Source organism: Betta splendens, chromosome 2 (genome assembly GCF_900634795.4).
Source record: "Betta splendens chromosome 2, fBetSpl5.4, whole genome shotgun sequence".
Taxonomy (NCBI): Eukaryota; Metazoa; Chordata; class Actinopteri; order Anabantiformes; family Osphronemidae; genus Betta; species Betta splendens.
In genome coordinates this window covers 28,102,660-28,120,569 of record NC_040882.2, presented here as the reverse complement: position 1 = coordinate 28,120,569, position 17,910 = coordinate 28,102,660, and the positions used below count along the sequence as shown (strand labels likewise).

The 17,910-nt window shown below is 50.9% G+C and overlaps 2 protein-coding genes and 1 long non-coding RNA gene across 6 annotated transcripts; 2 read left to right on the top strand and 1 right to left on the bottom strand.

The window, feature by feature from the left end:
- Positions 1-151: 151 nt before the first annotated feature.
- LOC114851238 (atrial natriuretic peptide receptor 1-like) lies at positions 152-6,877 on the top strand. Its single transcript, XM_029142948.3, has 23 exons — positions 152-271; positions 1,519-1,630; positions 1,828-1,960; positions 2,071-2,203; positions 2,301-2,405; positions 2,664-2,766; positions 2,903-3,048; positions 3,133-3,205; positions 3,318-3,462; positions 3,594-3,680; positions 3,754-3,897; positions 4,107-4,228; positions 4,411-4,549; positions 4,631-4,679; positions 4,747-4,848; positions 4,923-5,042; positions 5,109-5,202; positions 5,307-5,394; positions 5,474-5,613; positions 5,699-5,851; positions 5,913-6,011; positions 6,244-6,335; positions 6,401-6,877. Exons 1-23 carry the CDS (start codon positions 236-238, stop codon positions 6,557-6,559), a joined length of 2,574 nt encoding a protein of 857 aa, XP_028998781.1. The 5' UTR covers positions 152-235; the 3' UTR covers positions 6,560-6,877.
- Positions 6,878-8,199: 1,322 nt separating this feature from the next.
- Positions 8,200-10,131, bottom strand: LOC114851294 (uncharacterized). 4 transcript variants are annotated; one of them, XR_003785030.3, is made up of 3 exons: positions 9,922-10,131; positions 9,046-9,251; positions 8,200-8,629 (listed from the first exon to the last, which is right to left on the bottom strand). It is a non-coding gene; the product is annotated as an uncharacterized LOC114851294 (long non-coding RNA). The 4 variants fall into 4 exon arrangements; XR_005898394.2 differs by having other exon boundaries at positions 8,200-8,625; XR_003785029.3 differs by having other exon boundaries at positions 9,112-9,251; positions 9,922-10,110.
- A 278-nt stretch (positions 10,132-10,409) lies between these two features.
- Positions 10,410-17,567, top strand: LOC114843935 (serine/arginine repetitive matrix protein 2-like). Its single transcript, XM_029130805.3, has 4 exons — positions 10,410-10,696; positions 11,379-13,963; positions 15,189-15,320; positions 15,467-17,567. Exons 2-4 carry the CDS (start codon positions 11,382-11,384, stop codon positions 17,565-17,567), a joined length of 4,815 nt encoding a protein of 1,604 aa, XP_028986638.1. The 5' UTR covers positions 10,410-10,696; positions 11,379-11,381.
- Positions 17,568-17,910: the final 343 nt, after the last annotated feature.

Here is a 17,910-nt window from a genome sequence, read left to right as displayed (position 1 = left end):
CTCCTCTTCCTCCTCCCCCTCCCTCTTTTTCCTCTTCCTCCTCTTCCTCCTCCCCCTCTCTTCTTCCTTCTCGCCCCTCCTCTTCCTCCTCCCCCTCCTCTTCCTCCTCTTCCTCCTCCCCCTTCTCCCCCCCTCCTCTTCCCTCCTCTTCCTCCTCTTCCTCCTCCCCCTCCTCTTCCTCATCAGATGTCTGTCAGTTCTCCTGCCTCCTTTCAGCGTGTTTGTCTCCAGGAAAATGAAGAAACACAAACGTTTCTGGTTTCTGCTGTGGGTAAGAGAAGCAAATGATGTTTAAGAATTAGATTTAAACAATGCTTAAGCTCAGAACAGGTGGTGTCTGTGCCAAAGATGTTTATTTATATTAAGTACTTTACAGAAAAATGTATTAAGATCCTGATCTACATTAACTTTGAACAGAGGCTGTATTTACTTTATGAAGAGTTGTTTTCTATGAAGGATTATGTGTCAAGTGTTTGTAAACTGATTTAATAATGTGAATCCAAAGTCATGTTTCTATATGTCAGTCGTTCCTGGTGTTGCCTTCAGGTGTCCTTTTGCTGCGTTGTATTCAGGTGTCTGTTTGCTGCGTTGCATTCAGATGGTTCTTTGTTGCGTTGCGTTCAGGTGTCTGTTTGATGCGTTGCCTTCAGGTGTCCTTTTGCTGCGTTGTATTCAGGTGTCTGTTTGCTGCGTTGCATTCAGATGTTTCTTTGTTGCGTTGCATTCAGGAGTCTTTTTGCCACGTTGCATTCAGGTGTTTCTTTGTTGCGTTGCGTTCAGCTGTCTCTTTGTTGCGTTGCATTCAGGTGTCTCTGTTGCGTTGCATTCAGGTGTCTGTTTGCTGTGTTGCGCTCAGCTGTCTCTTTGCTGCGTTGCATTCAGGTGTCTCTGTTGCGTTGCGTTCAAGTGTCTGCTGCGTTGCGTTCAGGTGTCCTTTTGCTGTGTGGCATTCAGGTGCTTCTTTGTTGCGTTGCGTTCAGCTGTCTCTCTGTTGCGTTGTGTTCAGGTGTCTGTTTGCTGCGTTGCGTCTGTTTGCTGCGTTGCGTTCAGCTGTCTCTTTATTGCGTTGCATTCAGGTGTCTTTTTGCTGTGTTGCATTCAGGTGTTTCTTTGCTGCGTTGTGTTCAGGTGTCACTTAGTTGCGTTGCCTTCAGGTGTCTCTTTGTTGCGTTGCATTCAGGTGTCTCTTTGCTGCGTTGCATCCAGGTGTTTCTATGTTGCGTTGCGTTCAGGTGTCTCTTTGTTGCGTTGCGTTCAGGTGTCTTTTTGCTGTGTTGCATTCAGCTGTCTCTTAGTTGCGTTGCGTTCAGGTGTCTGTTTGCTGCGTTGTGTTCAGGTGTCTTTTTGCTGTGTTGCATTCAGCTGTCTCTTAGTTGCGTTGCGTTCAGCTGTCTCTTAGTTGCGTTGCGTTCAGGTGTCTGTTTGCTGCGTTGTGTTCAGGTGTCTTTTTGCTGTGTTGCATTCAGCTGTCTCTTAGTTGCGTTGCGTTCAGGTGTCTGTTTGCTGCGTTGTGTTCAGGTGTCTGTTTGCTGCGTTGCACCAGCGTGTTGTTGGCACGACTTGGACAACAGCGAGTATGACTGCTGGCCTTTGGACAGACCCAACGAGTACAACATGATTGACTGTGGAGGTGAGTCCGATGGTCGACCAAGCCGCTGTGGTTCTGGTGGTAAATATGCGTCTGGACCGGACGGCTTTCTTTAAGGATCTATGAACAGTTAAACGAGGCACTGCTTTATATCTGCAGAGACTCAGAGGTGCTTTAGCCTTTTGTTCACCAGCATCTGCTCTAGATTCAGCGTAGCGCCGCTCTGCTGCTGGTTCCAGGGCTGGAGATGGCCTGGGTCGTCCGTCCTCCGGAGGCGGTGAAGAGCGGCGAGGTGTTCAGCGTCACGTACTCGGTAACGGCCCGGGACTCGTTCTACCACTGGGCCATCGACAACCGCATCTTCTCACGCAGGTTCCTGCTTGTACTGGTTTACATGTGGCGTGAGCCGGTCCCATTGGACACGTCTGGCTCCAGACCAGGCTCGTCCTTGTCTTTACTGGTGTGTGTGTGAATACTTCCAGTTCCATAGTGAACGCTGAAGCCGCTCGCTCCTTCTGTGAACATCATGAATGTCCAGCCAACTGGAAAGACGCTGATGGAGAAAACTGCTGCATCCACCACGCCAACATCCACTCCTGTCCGATGGGATACATGGTGAAAACCACTCACATGAAGTACAAGCTAACATGTAAAACAACCTCTGGAGGCAAATCTGTTTGTTTGAATTCTGATCAAATAAACTCCTGCTCAGACGTCGGAGAGCATCTGTGGTCCATGGATTCCAGATGATGGAAAAATCTTCACTCACACGATCTCCACCTCTGGGAAGATGAGCCAGACTAACTGGACAGCCAAGGTGAGACCAGTTCAGCCCAGTTTCCAGAGGGTCAGTCCAGGTGTTAGCTGGGACCTACCACTCGTTACATTAAGTCTCATTATATGCAGATGACTTACTATTGTATAACACAAATGTTTCTATGTTAGGATTCAGTCAGCTTTTATTCTAGAGGAACAGGCGAATCAATCGTACATTCTGTGACCTCGGCTTGTTTGTAAGACTTTAAAAGCAGCACCTCAGCATTAGCCAGCGTTAGCTTCTGGTTCTGTGTGGCAGGTGGTTCTGCTGCATCCTGGCCTGACCTCACTGATCGCTCACATCCGAGTGGGTCGCATGCAGGTGGCTCTGGAGGCCAAGAGCACTGTGCTCCCGGCTGTGGGTAGGTTGGTTATTGGTGCTGAAGCTTCCTGCACAGACTCCAGTAGACGTGTGGAGTCCTACCTTCCGTGGTCTGGCTAAGTCAGGAGCATCCCTTGCTGATACAGTGGTACAGTTAATCCTCCTCCCTCTTTAAGTGTGTGGTGATGGCGTCTGTGAGGACGCTGAGCACTGCTCCACCTGCCCAGCCGACTGTGGTGAATGCCCCATGACGCCGGCCACCAAGCTGGCCATCGGCCTGCCTCTCAGCCTGCTCTGCCTCTGCTTCACACTGACGGCGATGGTGAGCTCCCACCACGCGTCATGCTAACAGACACCTGTAGAGACGCCAGAATAGTCATCTTGATTTGTGAATGTGTTTGTGTAGTGGCTGTGGTACCAGAAGCAGAAGCTTCTGTGGGACGAGAGCTGGATTATTGATTTCTCCACGATCAAACAAGGTATCTGTCCCTCATGTTGCTCTGGTACTGGAAACAAATACTAGACTAAGCCTCCTGTTTCCTCATGGATTCTTGGGTCCACTTTATTCTTATCTCGCTCGTTTCTCCTCAGACCTGGACGCCCGTCTGACCATGGGAAGCATCATGAGCGCGGTGGTGGCAAACAGTGACAGCAACACCAGCTGTGTCACCGCCCTCAGCTCCTGCACCGGACAAGCAGCGGCACGGAGGACGCCGTTCACCTGCACTGGGCTCTAGTAAGATCCACCACCCGTCTAAAGCCAGCATAGGAAAGCTGTGTCCTGGCCCCCGGGTCAGAACCTCTGCCCAGTCCGGTCAGACCGCCCACATGGTTCAGCCTATTCTATGATCTGACTTTGTCCTCCAGCGACGGCAGGACAGTGGCCATAAAGAGGATCCAAACAAAGACTTTCTCTCTGTCCAAAACCATCAGACAGGAAGTCAAACAAGTCAGGTAACGCCCACACTGCTCCGACCCACCGCTCACACAGATGCTCGTAGTTTGACCCTCTCTCTCTCAACATTAGGGAACTCGATCACCCCAACCTGTGTAAGTTCATTGGCGGGTGTGTTGAAGTACCAAACGTTGCCATAGTAACAGAATACTGCCCAAAGGGAAGCCTCAACGATGTTCTTCTGAACGAGGAGATCCCTCTGAACTGGGGCTTCAGGTGAGACCCTCAGACACTGAACTGGGGCTTCAGGTGAGACCCTCAGACACTGAACTGGGGCTTCAGGTGAGACCCTCAGACACTGAACTGGGGCTTCAGGTGAGACCCTCAGACACTGAACTTGGGCTTCAGGTGAGACCCTCAGACACTGAACTGGACAGGAAGCAGTGAAACACTGAAAACAAACTGCCGCTCTGCTCCACCTCCAGGTTTTCCTTCGCCGCAGACATCGCCAGAGGGATGTCGTACCTACACCAGCACAGGATTTGTCACGGTCGACTCAAATCTCTGAACTGTGTGTTAGATGACCGCTGGGTCTGTAAAATAACAGGTGAATTTATAAGTTTAGTCATGTTGTTCTTATGCTAAGGTGAAACTTCAAGTTACAGAACCAATGTTTCCACAGCTTTTAATATACTTTAGCTTTTAGCTTCACCTGAATGTCAGAGGAAAGGCGGAGCGTAGCTGCAGGTTGTGACAGTCAGTCCTGACGTGGGGTCTTTGGTGTTTCAGACTACGGCCTGAGGACCTATCGCAGGGACGACGGGGCCGAGCCCCTGTCCACCTACCAGCAGAGGCTCCTGGAGGTTTACATGCCGCCGGAGTTCCACAGCTCCAGCGTGGAGCCGACTCTGGCTGGAGACGTGTTCAGGTGTCACACACACAGCAGCCAACCACGTGTTAATCCTGAAACGTGATGGAACACTGGTTGACCTTCACCTTGTGATTCTAGTTATTCCATCATCCTGCTGGAGATCGCCACCCGCAGCGACCCTGTACCTGTAAGTTGACTGTCAGAGAGACGCCCGCGCTGCAGCCGTACATGCATTTCATGTGCTGTCATGTCAGGCAGAGGAGTCCAGCCTGGAGTGTGCCTGGTGTCCTCCGCTGCCTGAGCTGATCTCCAGTAAAGCCGACAACACCTGCCCCTGTCCCTCCGACTACGTGGACGTGCGTAAGCCATGAGCTCAGCATCTTAGAAGCGTCATGACATGCAGACGCCCACAGTCACGCTCTCCTTCCAGCTGATCCGGCGCTGCCGCTCCCACAACCCCGCCCACCGGCCTACCTTCGAGCAAGTCAAGAAGTTTGTTCACCGCATCAACCCGATCAAAGTCAGCCCAGTGGACATGATGATGAACTTGGTAAGAACCTGATCCAGCGAAGCGCTGACCTGTGGTGGGGTTTCTCACCATGGGAACGTGTTTCAGATGGAGAAGTACAGTAAACACCTGGAGGTGTTGGTGTCCGAGCGGACTCAGGATTTGATGCACGAGAAGCAGAAGACCGACCGGCTGCTCTACAGTACGTCAGCATGTTTCATGTCTGTTGGCTTCATGCTGGTCTCCAGGTGGACCTTCGTGTCCACGTTGGTCAAAGACTGAAGGCGCGTTGCTTGTCTTGTGCAGGTATGCTTCCTAAACAGGTGGCTGACGACCTGCGTCAGGGGAAACCGCTGCAGGCTCAGAGCTACGTCAGCGCCACGGTCTTCTTCAGGTGAGACCTGACTTCAGATCAGCTGCACACTCAAAACCCCAAACAGTTCAAGCTAACGTCCAACCTCTCGTGTTCGCAGCGACATCGTGGGTTTCACCCAGCTGTCCAGCAGCAGCACTCCGTATCAGGTCGTGGACTTCCTCAACAAACTCTACACAACGTTTGACGACATCATCGACAACTACGACGTCTACAAGGTGGAGACCATCGGCGACGCCTGTGAGTGACTCGTATGAATGATTTCATTTGCTACTGAACGCTCTGTTGAGCCCCCACTAAAGGCAAGTTCCCGGCCTCTGAGCAGACATGGTGGTGTCCGGCGTTCCCCAGGAGAACGGCATCCTCCACGCCGCAGAGATCGCTAAGATGGCTCTGGACCTGGTGGGCGTTTGTCGCACGTTCAGGATCCCCCACAAACCCAGCACGCAGCTGCAGATCCGGGCGGGGATACACTCAGGTATTCCATCCTCCGCCTGCTCAGCGTGCAGCTGGAGCTGGGTTGACGCTTCTGTCTGCAGGTCCAGTGGTGGCGGGAGTGGTGGGGACGAAGATGCCTCGATACTGCCTGTTTGGAGACACGGTGAACACGGCGTCTAGGATGGAGTCCACCAGCCTGGGTGAGGAGACGCACAGTCCCATTCACCTCCAGAGCCACAGACATGACCCAACTACTGCAGCGGTTTCAAAAAACAGCCACATTTCTGGTGTTTTGGTTTCATACTTTATAAGATAAAACTCCTCCTCCAACCAATGCTAAAACAGAGCAGATATGGTCCCAGGCAGCTTCGCGTTTCTTCATCTTCTGCTGGATCCACTTTTAGCTTGGTGTAAATGTCTGATTCCTTCCAGCCCTGAAGGTCCAGTGCAGCTCCAGCACCTTCTACCTGCTGGAGGAGGTCGGAGGCTACGTGCTGGCGTGCAGAGGAACGCTGCAGGTCAAGGTGAGCTGCCTCAGTGAGGCTCAGGTGTTCATGGTGGGCGCTGCTCAGAGCTGTGGGTCCCACAGGGCAAAGGAGACATGGTGACCTACTGGCTGGAGGGAAAGAAGACGTCAGTGATGCCCAAGCCAAGCAACCCGGACCCGCTGGAGGCGGAGCAGGACGGGCTGCATGCGCCCGGGCCCGGCTGCATGGACGAGGACCTGCTGCTGCTGGACACCAGCTGATGCCCAGGCTGTGGCTCATGGGGTTCACCAGCCTGTGGCTTGATGCCTCTTAAACCATCTAGTCAATGAAAAGCTGTAGAAAAGTCACCATAACACGTCTGAATGTTTCCACTTGTAGTTGTGACGTGTTTTTATTTTAAATGCTGACACATTTACCGATTGTTTCGTGCAAAGCAGCAGGTTTTAGGAGTCAGATATCAACTGTGTCTGTGTGTTAAAATCAATGTTTATTTATATTAGTGAATTAACAAATGTTTTGTTCCTGTTGTTGTTTTAACATGACAATCAGCTGGTGAATAAATGGTTTGTGTTTCAGAAGGGTGTAATTTTATTTTATTCATTAGCTGCTACGTTTGATATCAGGTGGCGCTGACAGACATTCAGCAGCTTCGACAAGTGCTTTCTCCTAAAAACGACACGTTTAGCTTTTTACTGCGGAGTCAGATGGATTCAGCCTCTTTGTCCAGAGCATCTCGAGTCCAACACTCTTGATGCATCTAAATTGTTGAACTTAAAACTTGCGTGGTTTTTCAATTTAGACAATAACTAAAACTTATAGAAATTATATTTCTAAACCTCTGTATTTATTGACAGATGGTTTTAAATCGAACCATCTGTTCCTCTTCGACGACTCTCGCCCAAACTGATGAACTGCTAATTAACGCTCTGCACCGGCTCAAGTTCACACTGAGGCTGAACCACGCTTCGACCCAATGAATAGTTATTATTAGCTGGTTTGTTCTCCTACGACCCACACACAGCAGAACAGAACAGAACCGAGCATCAACCCCGGAGCTGAAACTAGACCTAACAGCTAGCTGATTAACTTTACAGCTGCTGCGTTGATGTCACTGTGAATTAAGCATCTGATTCTGAAAAGTGCCTGAAGCAGGAAAACTCTGCACTGCAGCGATCTTCAACAGTAACCGGTTTGAGCTGTAGCTACTCTACTTTTACATGATTCAGCGTTTTATTGCAGGTGTTCGTAGGACGTAGTTAATGAGAGGCAGCTTCTGTTATTTGTGTATAGAATAAAGACTGAAGAGGAGAAAAGGCCGAGCGAGGACGGAGAGGGGCCCAGTTTTAATTACAGATGAGAGCGAACCTGGATGGGTTTGAAGTGTTTTGGTTCATGCAGCGAGTGCTCACCTAAAGGGCCCCACTCTCTCTCTCCTCATCCACCAGGCTGCCTTTAGCTCGCTCGCCCTTCACTCACCCATTCTGTTGAGAGCATTTACATATCTGACAACACACATCAAAGTCATCGCTACAAAACAGCAGCTTGTCAGCTGTTAGTTACTGAATACATCAGAGAACATCTACAAACCCGACAGTTTAGAGCAATCCTCCACAAATGAGGACGTTTTAGATTTTATAAATATGCAGTGAATATCATAAGGACTGACTGATCACATGGAAAACATCTGCACCATCACATTATTATACACAATGTGACATGAGTGAGGGGTCAGATCAAAGAAAGCACAAACAGCAAAATGAGCTCCTTCACTTCTTTGTTACTGTTTTACTTCTTGTTTTAAGTTAAGGAGGATCTGAAAACCTCAGGAAAGGTTTGTTACTTTCAAATTCTACATAATGTGAATGTTTAATAGCATTTAAATGAATAAATAAATTGAATTAAGTTTATGTCCTTTATTGATGTGTTCATTTGCTTCCAGTATTACTGTACTACATCAGTGGGCAAAAACAGAAGCCACCGAAGACTCATTAATCACTATTAAGTGTAGCTACTGTTGAAGGAAACTGTTCATTGTTTGTATCCACAATTTAAATAAATATAAAAAATCAGCAGTCACATTGTCCTCAATGGGTTTGGTGACCGTATCAAACTGGGAGGATCTCCAACTGAAACCATTTCAACCAGTCGATGCCTTCTTGCCAACACTTTGTAGAAAGTTTTTTTTGTTGCAGTCTTAAATCTGTCCATCGGCTGTTTGGCCTGAATTCGACTGAAATCCCATGGTTTGCCTTTCAGCAGCGCCGGGTTAGATCCCACTGTTCAGCCTGTTTCAGTACGTTCAGTCTCTTCAGGTCAGGTCCCTCATCTGCCTGAGACCACAGCACGAGAAACTGGTTAAAGTGGAATTAAACATTCACTCTTTTCTCATGAAATGTGACTTACTCTTGATATATAATGATACATAAAGTGTTTATCAAAACCTTCATCACATGGAGCTTTACGTGATTACTGATGTCTTTAAATAGAAAAAAAGGGAAAGCAACAATCGATTTAGTCTCATCAAAAAATAAAACTGAGGATTATTGGGAGAACAGATAACGCAGAAGTCTGATTAGTAATGAGTTCATGCTTTTGAACATCACATAATTCATCTGTTTGTGTGACCAAGACTAGACATGTACCACGTAACTCATCAGTGCTCTCTGCTGGACACAGTAACAGAGACAGGGTTTTTATCGTCTCAGATTTTCACACAGACGTGGAAATAATTAGTGTAAGCAGTGACCAGCTGCAGGTGAAGGCTGTCTAACAAACTGAAGCCTGGCTCTTCCACGCTGACAGCACACTGTACCGGCCTGTGCTGCGTGGGGTCCGATGGGTCCATCAGTGTTGCCGGAGGACGGCCGTCCTCTTTTCCAGCAGCCACTGAGCTGCGATCCTGCTGCCGTAGATCACATAGGACCAGGATAAAACCACCACAGCCAGCAACAGCTGAGACGCAAAGACACGCATTACAACACAAAGACACGCTTCACTTTGGCTCGTGTACAGGTCAAATGTCTGATCACCTGCAAACTATAAAATGTACTATTTTAATTTGAATGGTAGCATTCTGTTAACGCTACCTATACTGGGCTTGTTGCATCATTGATTTCAGCTTGTATCTAAACCATGAACGTTCTGTAGAGCAGGTGATTTTAGCAAAAAAGAAAAATGTTACCTTTATACATTAAAAGCTAGTAATTTAAACTGTGTAAAATGTCGGAATGAACTGTTATAAACTGTAATAAACGGAAATGTGAAAATAACAGTAATTGTTTAAATTAATGTTTCTATCATACTGTTGTCATTTAACTCACACAAGCCGTCTGTGTGTTGAGAAAGTCCAATTAAGTATCAAACCTTACGTCTTTCTCAGTTAGCGACTGTTTTTGAAAACAGTCACAACGTGGGAAAACTTGTTAAACTATTATGTCATAAACAGCAAAGTAAAACATGTTTATCCACATCGTTCCATGTGTCTCTGTGTTCCAAAAACCGCTGTGATATGCGGTTTAAACATCGTACTATTGACTTTTAACGTGTGCTAGCTGCTAGTTAGCCGTTAGCGCCGTGCTAACGCGGCATGGCCATTTAATGACAGCCGGTGTGTTCGTCCTACCGCGGAGTAAATCCTGTCCAGAGCTCGTCTGCTGAACGTCAACATTCTGTCTGTGATCTCGAGACAAAGGCACAGAACAGTCCGCCTGGGTTTATCACGCTAATAAGTACGGCTCTTGTTTCTTCTTTGTGGTTTTTAAAAGCAGTCGATAAACATGGGTGTTTGTACAACACCGCCACCTTCAGCTTCCGACTGGGAACTGCTTCTTAAACTGCTGCATTTACAATTAAACGAAACGCTACAGTCCCAAAATGTTCTGTTACGAAATGCTTGTTTTATTATTTTACTACAGCACGTAATTAAAAGTGAAATAGACTCACCTGAAACCGAGCTCTAACCTCCGCTTTTCATTGTCACACATTGATGCATTAATATTAACAACGTAATAATGTAACTCAAAAAAGTTCAAGTACTTTTTAGAATAATTATAATACTGCATTATATTTGCTTTACTAGTTTCATGCTTGTGAGAGAGTCTTGTCTCTTTTTATAAGAGTCGCTTTAAGAAAAAAAAAGCTACATTCAATTTCCCATCGTCCACCGCGGCACCTTTCTCCTTCCAGCTGTGAGTAGCCTCGGTTTGGACAACACCAGTCGACACAAATGTCTCCGTTTTAAACGGAAATTTTGGCCTAAACGCATCAAAACAGCGCAGCTTCAGTGACCGATAACGTCTCTGTCAGTGGACGCCGCTCGCGGTGCGGATTTCTGCCCGGAGGACGAGAACAAAGCCGAATGAGAAGCTCCCGGAGCGGCGGAGGACTGTTCTGCTCAAGTACGGAAAGCTACAGCTTTTAGCATGCTAGCACAGTCGCTCGCTTTATGTTTGAATTCAAATTTAAATTTAAAGCAAAGAACATGATAAAATTTAAAGTGTGTAGCTCCGGGGTAGAATTCTGCTAAACGCGTGTGAAGCGAGCAGAGGAAATGAGCTTTAAGGCTGCTGGTTCGTTGGATGTCACTGTTAGCATGCTAGCTATCAGTAGACAGTAGTGTCATCATTGACCATCCTATTCACCCAAAAGCTGCATTATGCTGGGAAGAAACCAATACCAGACATTTGGAAGGTGGACATGATTAAGCTGCACTATGATTGTTAATAAATTTACTTCTAATCAAGTGTAAAAGTAGCTTAGCCTTCAGTTAGCATGATTAGTTTTCTTAGTGCTTTTCCTTTAGTAGAATGATTGATTTAAGTCATTCATTTATTAAACCTTTACTAAACTGTAATAAGAAGGTAAATATGTTTTGGGTTATAATGTTTCTGTGATAATGTGATCGTTATTGAGACTGATTATTTAAAAGTTGAGGATAAAAGGCTCCTTTGTGTTAGTTGATGTGTGATCCAGTCGGGAATAAAGTAATCAAGGTATCTAGAAAGAACTTTGCTGAATTCTAGGACTGCAGCTGTTAAATATCCAAATCATCCCAAATCCATACCTGTGTGGTGTTTTCAGGTGATGGCACCCACGCGGATGAAACTGCGCGTGCGTCGCCGTGACAACACGGCAGGAGGTGCAGGGGATGGTCAGCCAGCGCGACAAGGGGAGAGGCGTCGAGAAAGTGCCGGTCGTGGCAGCAGGCGAAAAAATGCCAGCAACACTACAGCCGAACCTGCTTCTGCTGCCGCCGCTGCTGCGGCCACCTCCTCAGCTCTTCCCACTTCCTCTGCATCTGCTTCTGTGCGGGCAGTGATGGCGGCAGAGGATGCCTCACCTGACTCCAAGTGCCCCATCTGCCTCGACCGTTTCAACAACCTGGCGTACCTGGACCGCTGCCTGCACCGCTTCTGCTTTCCCTGCATCCAGGAGTGGTCGCATAACAAGCCCGAATGTCCGCTCTGCAAGCAGCCCTTTACCTCAATCCTGCATTCCGTGCGTGCTGAGAATGACTTCAAGGAGTACACATTGAGGCCGGCGCCTGCCGACAGCAACATCGCCGCCACTGTGGCGATGGTCGCGGCGATGGCATCAAGGATTGACCATCAGATGAGGCTCCAGTTGCGAAGGCACAGAGTGGAAGATGGCGGTGAGATGACCACAAGAAGGCACAGAAGGGAGAGGGGAGGAGGAGGAGGAAGCCGGCGAGCCGGGGAGCGGTCCAGGGGACTGGAGTGGTACCTTGACTCTAATAATCTCCCCCACATTCCCCACCATCCATCTGTCGGGACAGACGATAGCGATGAGGCAGAAAACCTAGCGCAGCGGCCTCTAAGGAGAGAGGCGGATCTGGCGGAGCGGGGCGTGATATTCGAGGGACTAACAGGGCTTGGGGGGGCAGTGGCACCGCTGGCGCCCAATGAACGGGCGTCACGGCGCTTGATAACGCGTCTAGCAGCAAGGCAGCGGGTGCAGCGAGAAGGTGGATCCGTGCGGCGTCTGAGGGAGAGAGAGATGGTGGCCTTCCGTCGCGCCCTTTACCGCTGTGGGATACGGGTTTGTGGTGTCGCTGGGGTCACTGGTAACCAGGGTAACCAGCAGCGTGACATCACCGCGGAGAGCTTCCGTCAGAATTCTGCTCACCTGAACAGACTCCGCCCATGGTTGCGCAGAGAGTTGACAGTACTGTATGGAGCACATGGAGTGCTGGTCCACATTGTCCAGCGCCTCATCATGGCACGGCTTGCCCTCCACGGGCTGGAGGACACGCCTACAGTAGAAGAAGAGCTACGACCTTTCCTATTGGCTCGCACTGACCATTTTCTGCATGAGCTGGTAAGCTTTGCCCGCTCCCCCCTCAGCCTGGACAACTACGACCTGCAGGCGGTGTATGAGCCGCCAGCTGCTGCTCTGGAGCTGGACGGAGTAAGCAGCTCGTCTGAAAGCAGCTCTGTCATTGCCATTTCTGAGGGTGAGGAAGAGGAGCAGACGAGAGGAAGGTCAGAGGAGGGTCTGCAGGGGCGATCTGTGGGGGCACATGACATCGACATCCAGACGGGAAGCTGTCTCAGCCTATCAGCCTGGGACGATGAGACTCCAGGCCCGTCCTACTCCACCGCTGAACCGTCGTGTTCCTTGGCGTCACTGTCATTTAGTCCCGTCCCTCAAGAAGCCTCCCATGAGGTGGGGGGAGAGAAGCGGGAGGAGGGGGAGGCAGAGGAGGAGTGTCTGATTGTTGGCTACAAAAAGCCAATAGCTGAGCGAACCCCAGAGCTGGTGCAGCTGTCCTCTGACACGGAGGAGGATGCAGAGGAGAAGAAAGAAGAGAAGGAGAAGGTGGAGGTGGAGGAGAAACCCCCTCCCCTCACCTCCACGCCTCCTCCCCTCTCTTACCTTCCCACGGTCCCACCCTCCACATCAGGCGCATACAGAGACAAAAAGGCAGACGCACTGAAGGACAAAGGCGGTGAAGCCGAAGGGCAGCCCTCGCGTGGCCGCTCATGGTCCGGCAGCTCAGGGAGGAGCCCCGGGTCCGTGTTCACGCTGAGTCCAAGCGAACGGCTGCAGGAAAGCTGGAAAGACCGAAAGCAGTCAGGCAGCGAGGCAGCGAAAGAGAGGAGGAGGCGCAAGAAGAGGAGGAGAGGAAGGGAAAGGAGCAGCGAGTGGCTGAGAAGGAGCGGCACCCTGTTCAACCCCAACCGCGCCATGTATCCAGCCATGATGCGTCGGCGTTCACCCTCACCCTTTCACTCCAGCATCGATTCTGGCTCACCACTGCCTCCCAGCCCGCCCGACTCCAGCTGGGACTACAACTGCTCCCCCCTCTCCTCCTCTATCTCCTCATCATCCCACTCCTCCTCCTCACCCCTGTCTACCTCTCCTCACCCTTCGCTGCCACCACAGACGCCGCCGACGCCCTCGCTGTCCCCCAGAAATCCTTGTGGTGGTGAAAAACCCGGGGGGAAGAGGAAGTACAAGAGCCGGCATTTAGACAGCAACAAGGAGGAGGCCAGCAGGAGGCCAAGCAACAGCCTGCGAAGGGAGAAGAGAAGGAAGAGGATGGAGAAGGAGAGGAGGAAGAGGAGGGGGGGAGATGGAGGGAGGAGAAGGGAAAGGCACCAGAGGGGCAGTCATAAGGAGGCGGGAGGATACGGTGGAGAGAGGTGAGAAAGGTCAAAGCTTCAGCGAGAAACGGTTGGCTACGAATCTAGATGCACATTAATACATTAATGTGTGACCTTGAACCTGAGCAAAAAGGTGCGTTAAACCACAGAGCGAAGCCACTGCAGCGCGCGGTTCTGTGTTTGTTTTAGCAAATGTCCAAACAGGAGCTAGCTGTAAGTGACTAATCTACACTGTACCCCCCGTTAAACATGTGAAAACCATATTTGTTTGCTTTGTTGATAATTCAGTGTAAAAATTGAGTCTAAAGAGTCGTTGGTGCTTTCTGATGGTCTTAGTTTTGACTAAGTGTCTGAGAGCAGGGAGTCGACAAGCAGAGATGAAGGCTTCACATTAAACAGGAGGCTAAAAAAGGGAGCAGAAGGTAAACTGCAACAGGGCGGCAACAACAAATCGATATTATCAATAGTAATCAATGATCGACAATGATTTTCTGATATCGATTAGTTGGGCTGCCCATTTTACGGCGCAGCCTGTCGATAAACAAACGCTGCCGCTGGTGAAGAAAACAAATCAACCAGCAGCAGCGACACATGAGCACGTGGGAAGAAAACGTTGTTCTGGTCAAATCAGCGGTAACAAACCTGTGTCTGTCACATGAAGAAGAAAAAGTTAGTTTGTGACCTAATCTGTGCTGCTGGCTGTGCAATCATCTCGCTCGCTAGTAATGCACCACCAACGGTGCAGACACTGAATCTAGAAGCAGCATTAACATATGACGGCATGCGTCAGTGGTTGTCAGTGTTCGGAGCCAGAAGGTCCAGGAGTCTGGAGTTTCCATGTTCTCCCGTGTCCGCGTGGGTCAATGGAGCTGCTGCAGGTCTTCACAAATCTCAAAACACAAAACTGTGCTTGCTTGGTTTGTTTTTAGTTTGTATATTTGGATATTGACGTTTTATTATTCAAACACTGGATTTTGTTTTATTTGAGACTTGAGTTAGAATGAAAATATAGTTTAAAAAAACTGATGCGTGATTTAGAATAAGCAATTCATCAAACATTTATTTTTTAATCCAATTAATCAAAAAAAATAATAGATTATCAAAATAATGGTTAGTTACAGCCCTAGTTATACATCCTCCACAGAGCAAGAGAAGGCGATAGAGATGAGCCACAAGCGCTCAGGATGCTTCAGTTCAAGACTAACCTTCAGCAGCGTGTGTTCGCACGCTCAATAATCTAGTTTCCTGTTCGTTTGTGTAACAGCAGCAGCAGAAGGTTGAGGGAGGAGCGCAGTCCCAGTGTGGAGATTATCTACGAGGGCACCACCACCGCTGGAGGGACACAACCTCCCTGCAAACGCCGCAAAAGGCGCCCCCGCAGGACGCAGCACAGCAGGTAAAGCAGCATCAGCGGTGGCTTGATGCAGGTCACTGCAGTGGCACGGCGCGGCCAGCAGGGGGCACTGCAGCCTGTACTCTCCTATTAAGTGGTAAAAAGATAAACGGGTACTTTCTGAAACCTTTTGAACGTTTGTCTCCCAGTTCTCCAGTCATCATCACTCTGGACAGCGACAGCAGCCGTGACGCCATCAGCAACCGGCACGCTGGCGGCGGCAGCAGCAGCAGCAGCCCACTCAGCAGCCAGCAGACGGTGGACTTCTCTGACCTCCCCCCCCTCGCCCTGCTGCATTCTGCCAGCGCTGCCGGGGGCCTGGAAGCACACGTTGGTGAGCTTCCAGTTGACATCCTGGACCGAGGATCTGACGGGTCCGATACCGAACCGGTGGAACAACCTGAGGCTCTGGTCCCGGTCGACAAGGGGGGCAGTGACCATGAAGTGGACGTGGAAAGTGTGGAAAGGAGCAGCTCTGTGCTGGGACGTAAAGCTGCAAAGGACGACACCAGTAATGACCCTAGAGAACCAGCAGGTGGCACTGGTCCAGCAGGAGGTGCTGACAGATGCCTGCTGGCCACAGTCCTCAGTGACCTGAGGGGGATCTCTGCTCCTCAGAGCGACGTGGCCTTTGGCTTTGAGCCCAGCTGTTCACCTGAAAGCAGAAACCAGCGCTTCAGGAACCCATGCGAGGAACCCGTCGCTCCGGCCTCTTCCAACGAGGACCCACGTTTGGCTCAGAGCAAAGCTGTCAGTGCATCTTTTCCTGAGGAGCGTCAGGGTCGGGGCTTGGACTTGTCCTCATGTCATCGGTCCCGTGGGAAACAGGACCCCCTTCCTCCAGGTCACGCCCACTTACTTCACCTCGCTGACACCGGCTCCACAGTTGTGGGTTCAGATCCCACTGCCAGTCTGCACTCGGCTGAGTTCTGCAGAAGAACCCGGAGGTTCCCTCAGGTTCCAGCGCTGGACAGGCGCTTCGGCCTGGCGCTACGGGAGCTGGGCTCTGCCAGCGGTGCAGCCATGGAGCGGTCCTCCCGTCACGTAGCACCCGCTGGCTCCCATTCAGCGGCTGCAGGCGCTGAGGACCTCTGGTCCTCAAAGTTCCGTTCCAGCACAGAGAACGCACACGGAACGCGTTCTGCTCCCAGAGCGTCGTCCACAGACTCGCTTCCTGTGGGTTCAGGGGCTCTGTTCCACTCAGCAGGGAGCAGCTGGTCCTCAGGAGAACCCGCTGACTGTGACTCTACCTCTGGAGGCCAGACCCGCAGCGCGCTGCCCTCCCACCTCCACCCCCACACGCAGGTTCCTGCTAAAGACCCGTGCGCCGGTGGGGGCGCTTCATCAGGAGCCCACTCTAACAACACGTCACCCCTCGTTTCACTCTCACCCACTGACGCCAGAACTCACGACTCCCAGACGTTAGATGAAAAGCAGAGCTGCTTGGCCTCGGACGCAGGCGGCCGGACAGGAGTCAGTGAGGAGCACAGACCTCCTCCCACCACCCCCGCGCCTCCTCCCATCGGCACCGCGCCTCCTCCCATCGGCACCGCGCCTCCTCCCACCGGCCCCGCGCCTCCTCCCATCGGCACCGCCCCCGCGCCTCCTCCCACCGGCACCGCCCCCGCGCCTCCTCCCACCGGCACCGCCCCCGCGCCTCCTCCCATCGGCACCGCGCCTCCTCCCACCACCCCCGCGCCTCCTCCCATCGGCACCGCGCCTCCTCCCATCGGCACCGCGCCTCCTCTCTGCGCCCCCGCGCCTCCTCCCACCGCCCCCGCGCCTCCTCCCACCGCCCCCGCTCCGCTCACTGCTCCAGTCCTCCCCACCCCCCCTGACAGAGCCTTCAGCCACGCGGCCTTCTGCTCCCGTCCCCCTGCTCTCACCATGGGCTTCCACACATCACCGAGGAAGTGCGCTTCCAACGTCCTCTGCCTGAATGAGTCCGAGCCTAAACATCGGAACCACGTTGGTGCCGGCTCCACGTCCCGGTTCCACTCTGACTCCTACTCGCGTACGCTGCACATTGACTCCCAGTGTGAGTCTCAGCCGCCCACTGACCTACGTCCCAGGAACTCTGTGAAAGACCTCGGGCTCCACACAAACAGCTGCTTGTCGCTTCCCCAGCGCCCCGTCAGGACCCAGTGGAACTCCAACTCCACCGACACCCACTCAGACTCGCAGTCGCCCGTTGACGAGCGCTCAGGCAGCAGTGTCTGGAACACGCTGCCGTTCAGGACCGACGACTGAACCCATCGCTGGTGTTTAATGTTTTTTACGTCCCTCCTTTTCCTCATTTAACATTAAGGCCAAGTTCTTGTTAGATGCTTTGTGTATAAAGAGCAGTGATTGGTTGAGGATCGAGCCTTTGACAAGTCAACATGCTGGGTTTTTATGATCATGTTTCATACACTTGATTACAATTGGAAGATAAGTTGCCAACATTTTCTTTATCGATGGTAAACTCCTTAAAGATCACATCAGTTATTGATGAATTGATTCCAAACTCGTTTGCGTCAACACTCAATTAGCTACAAACGCATCAATGACACTTTCCCTGTCGGAGTCCTGCATCGTTAGCACTGATGAGACC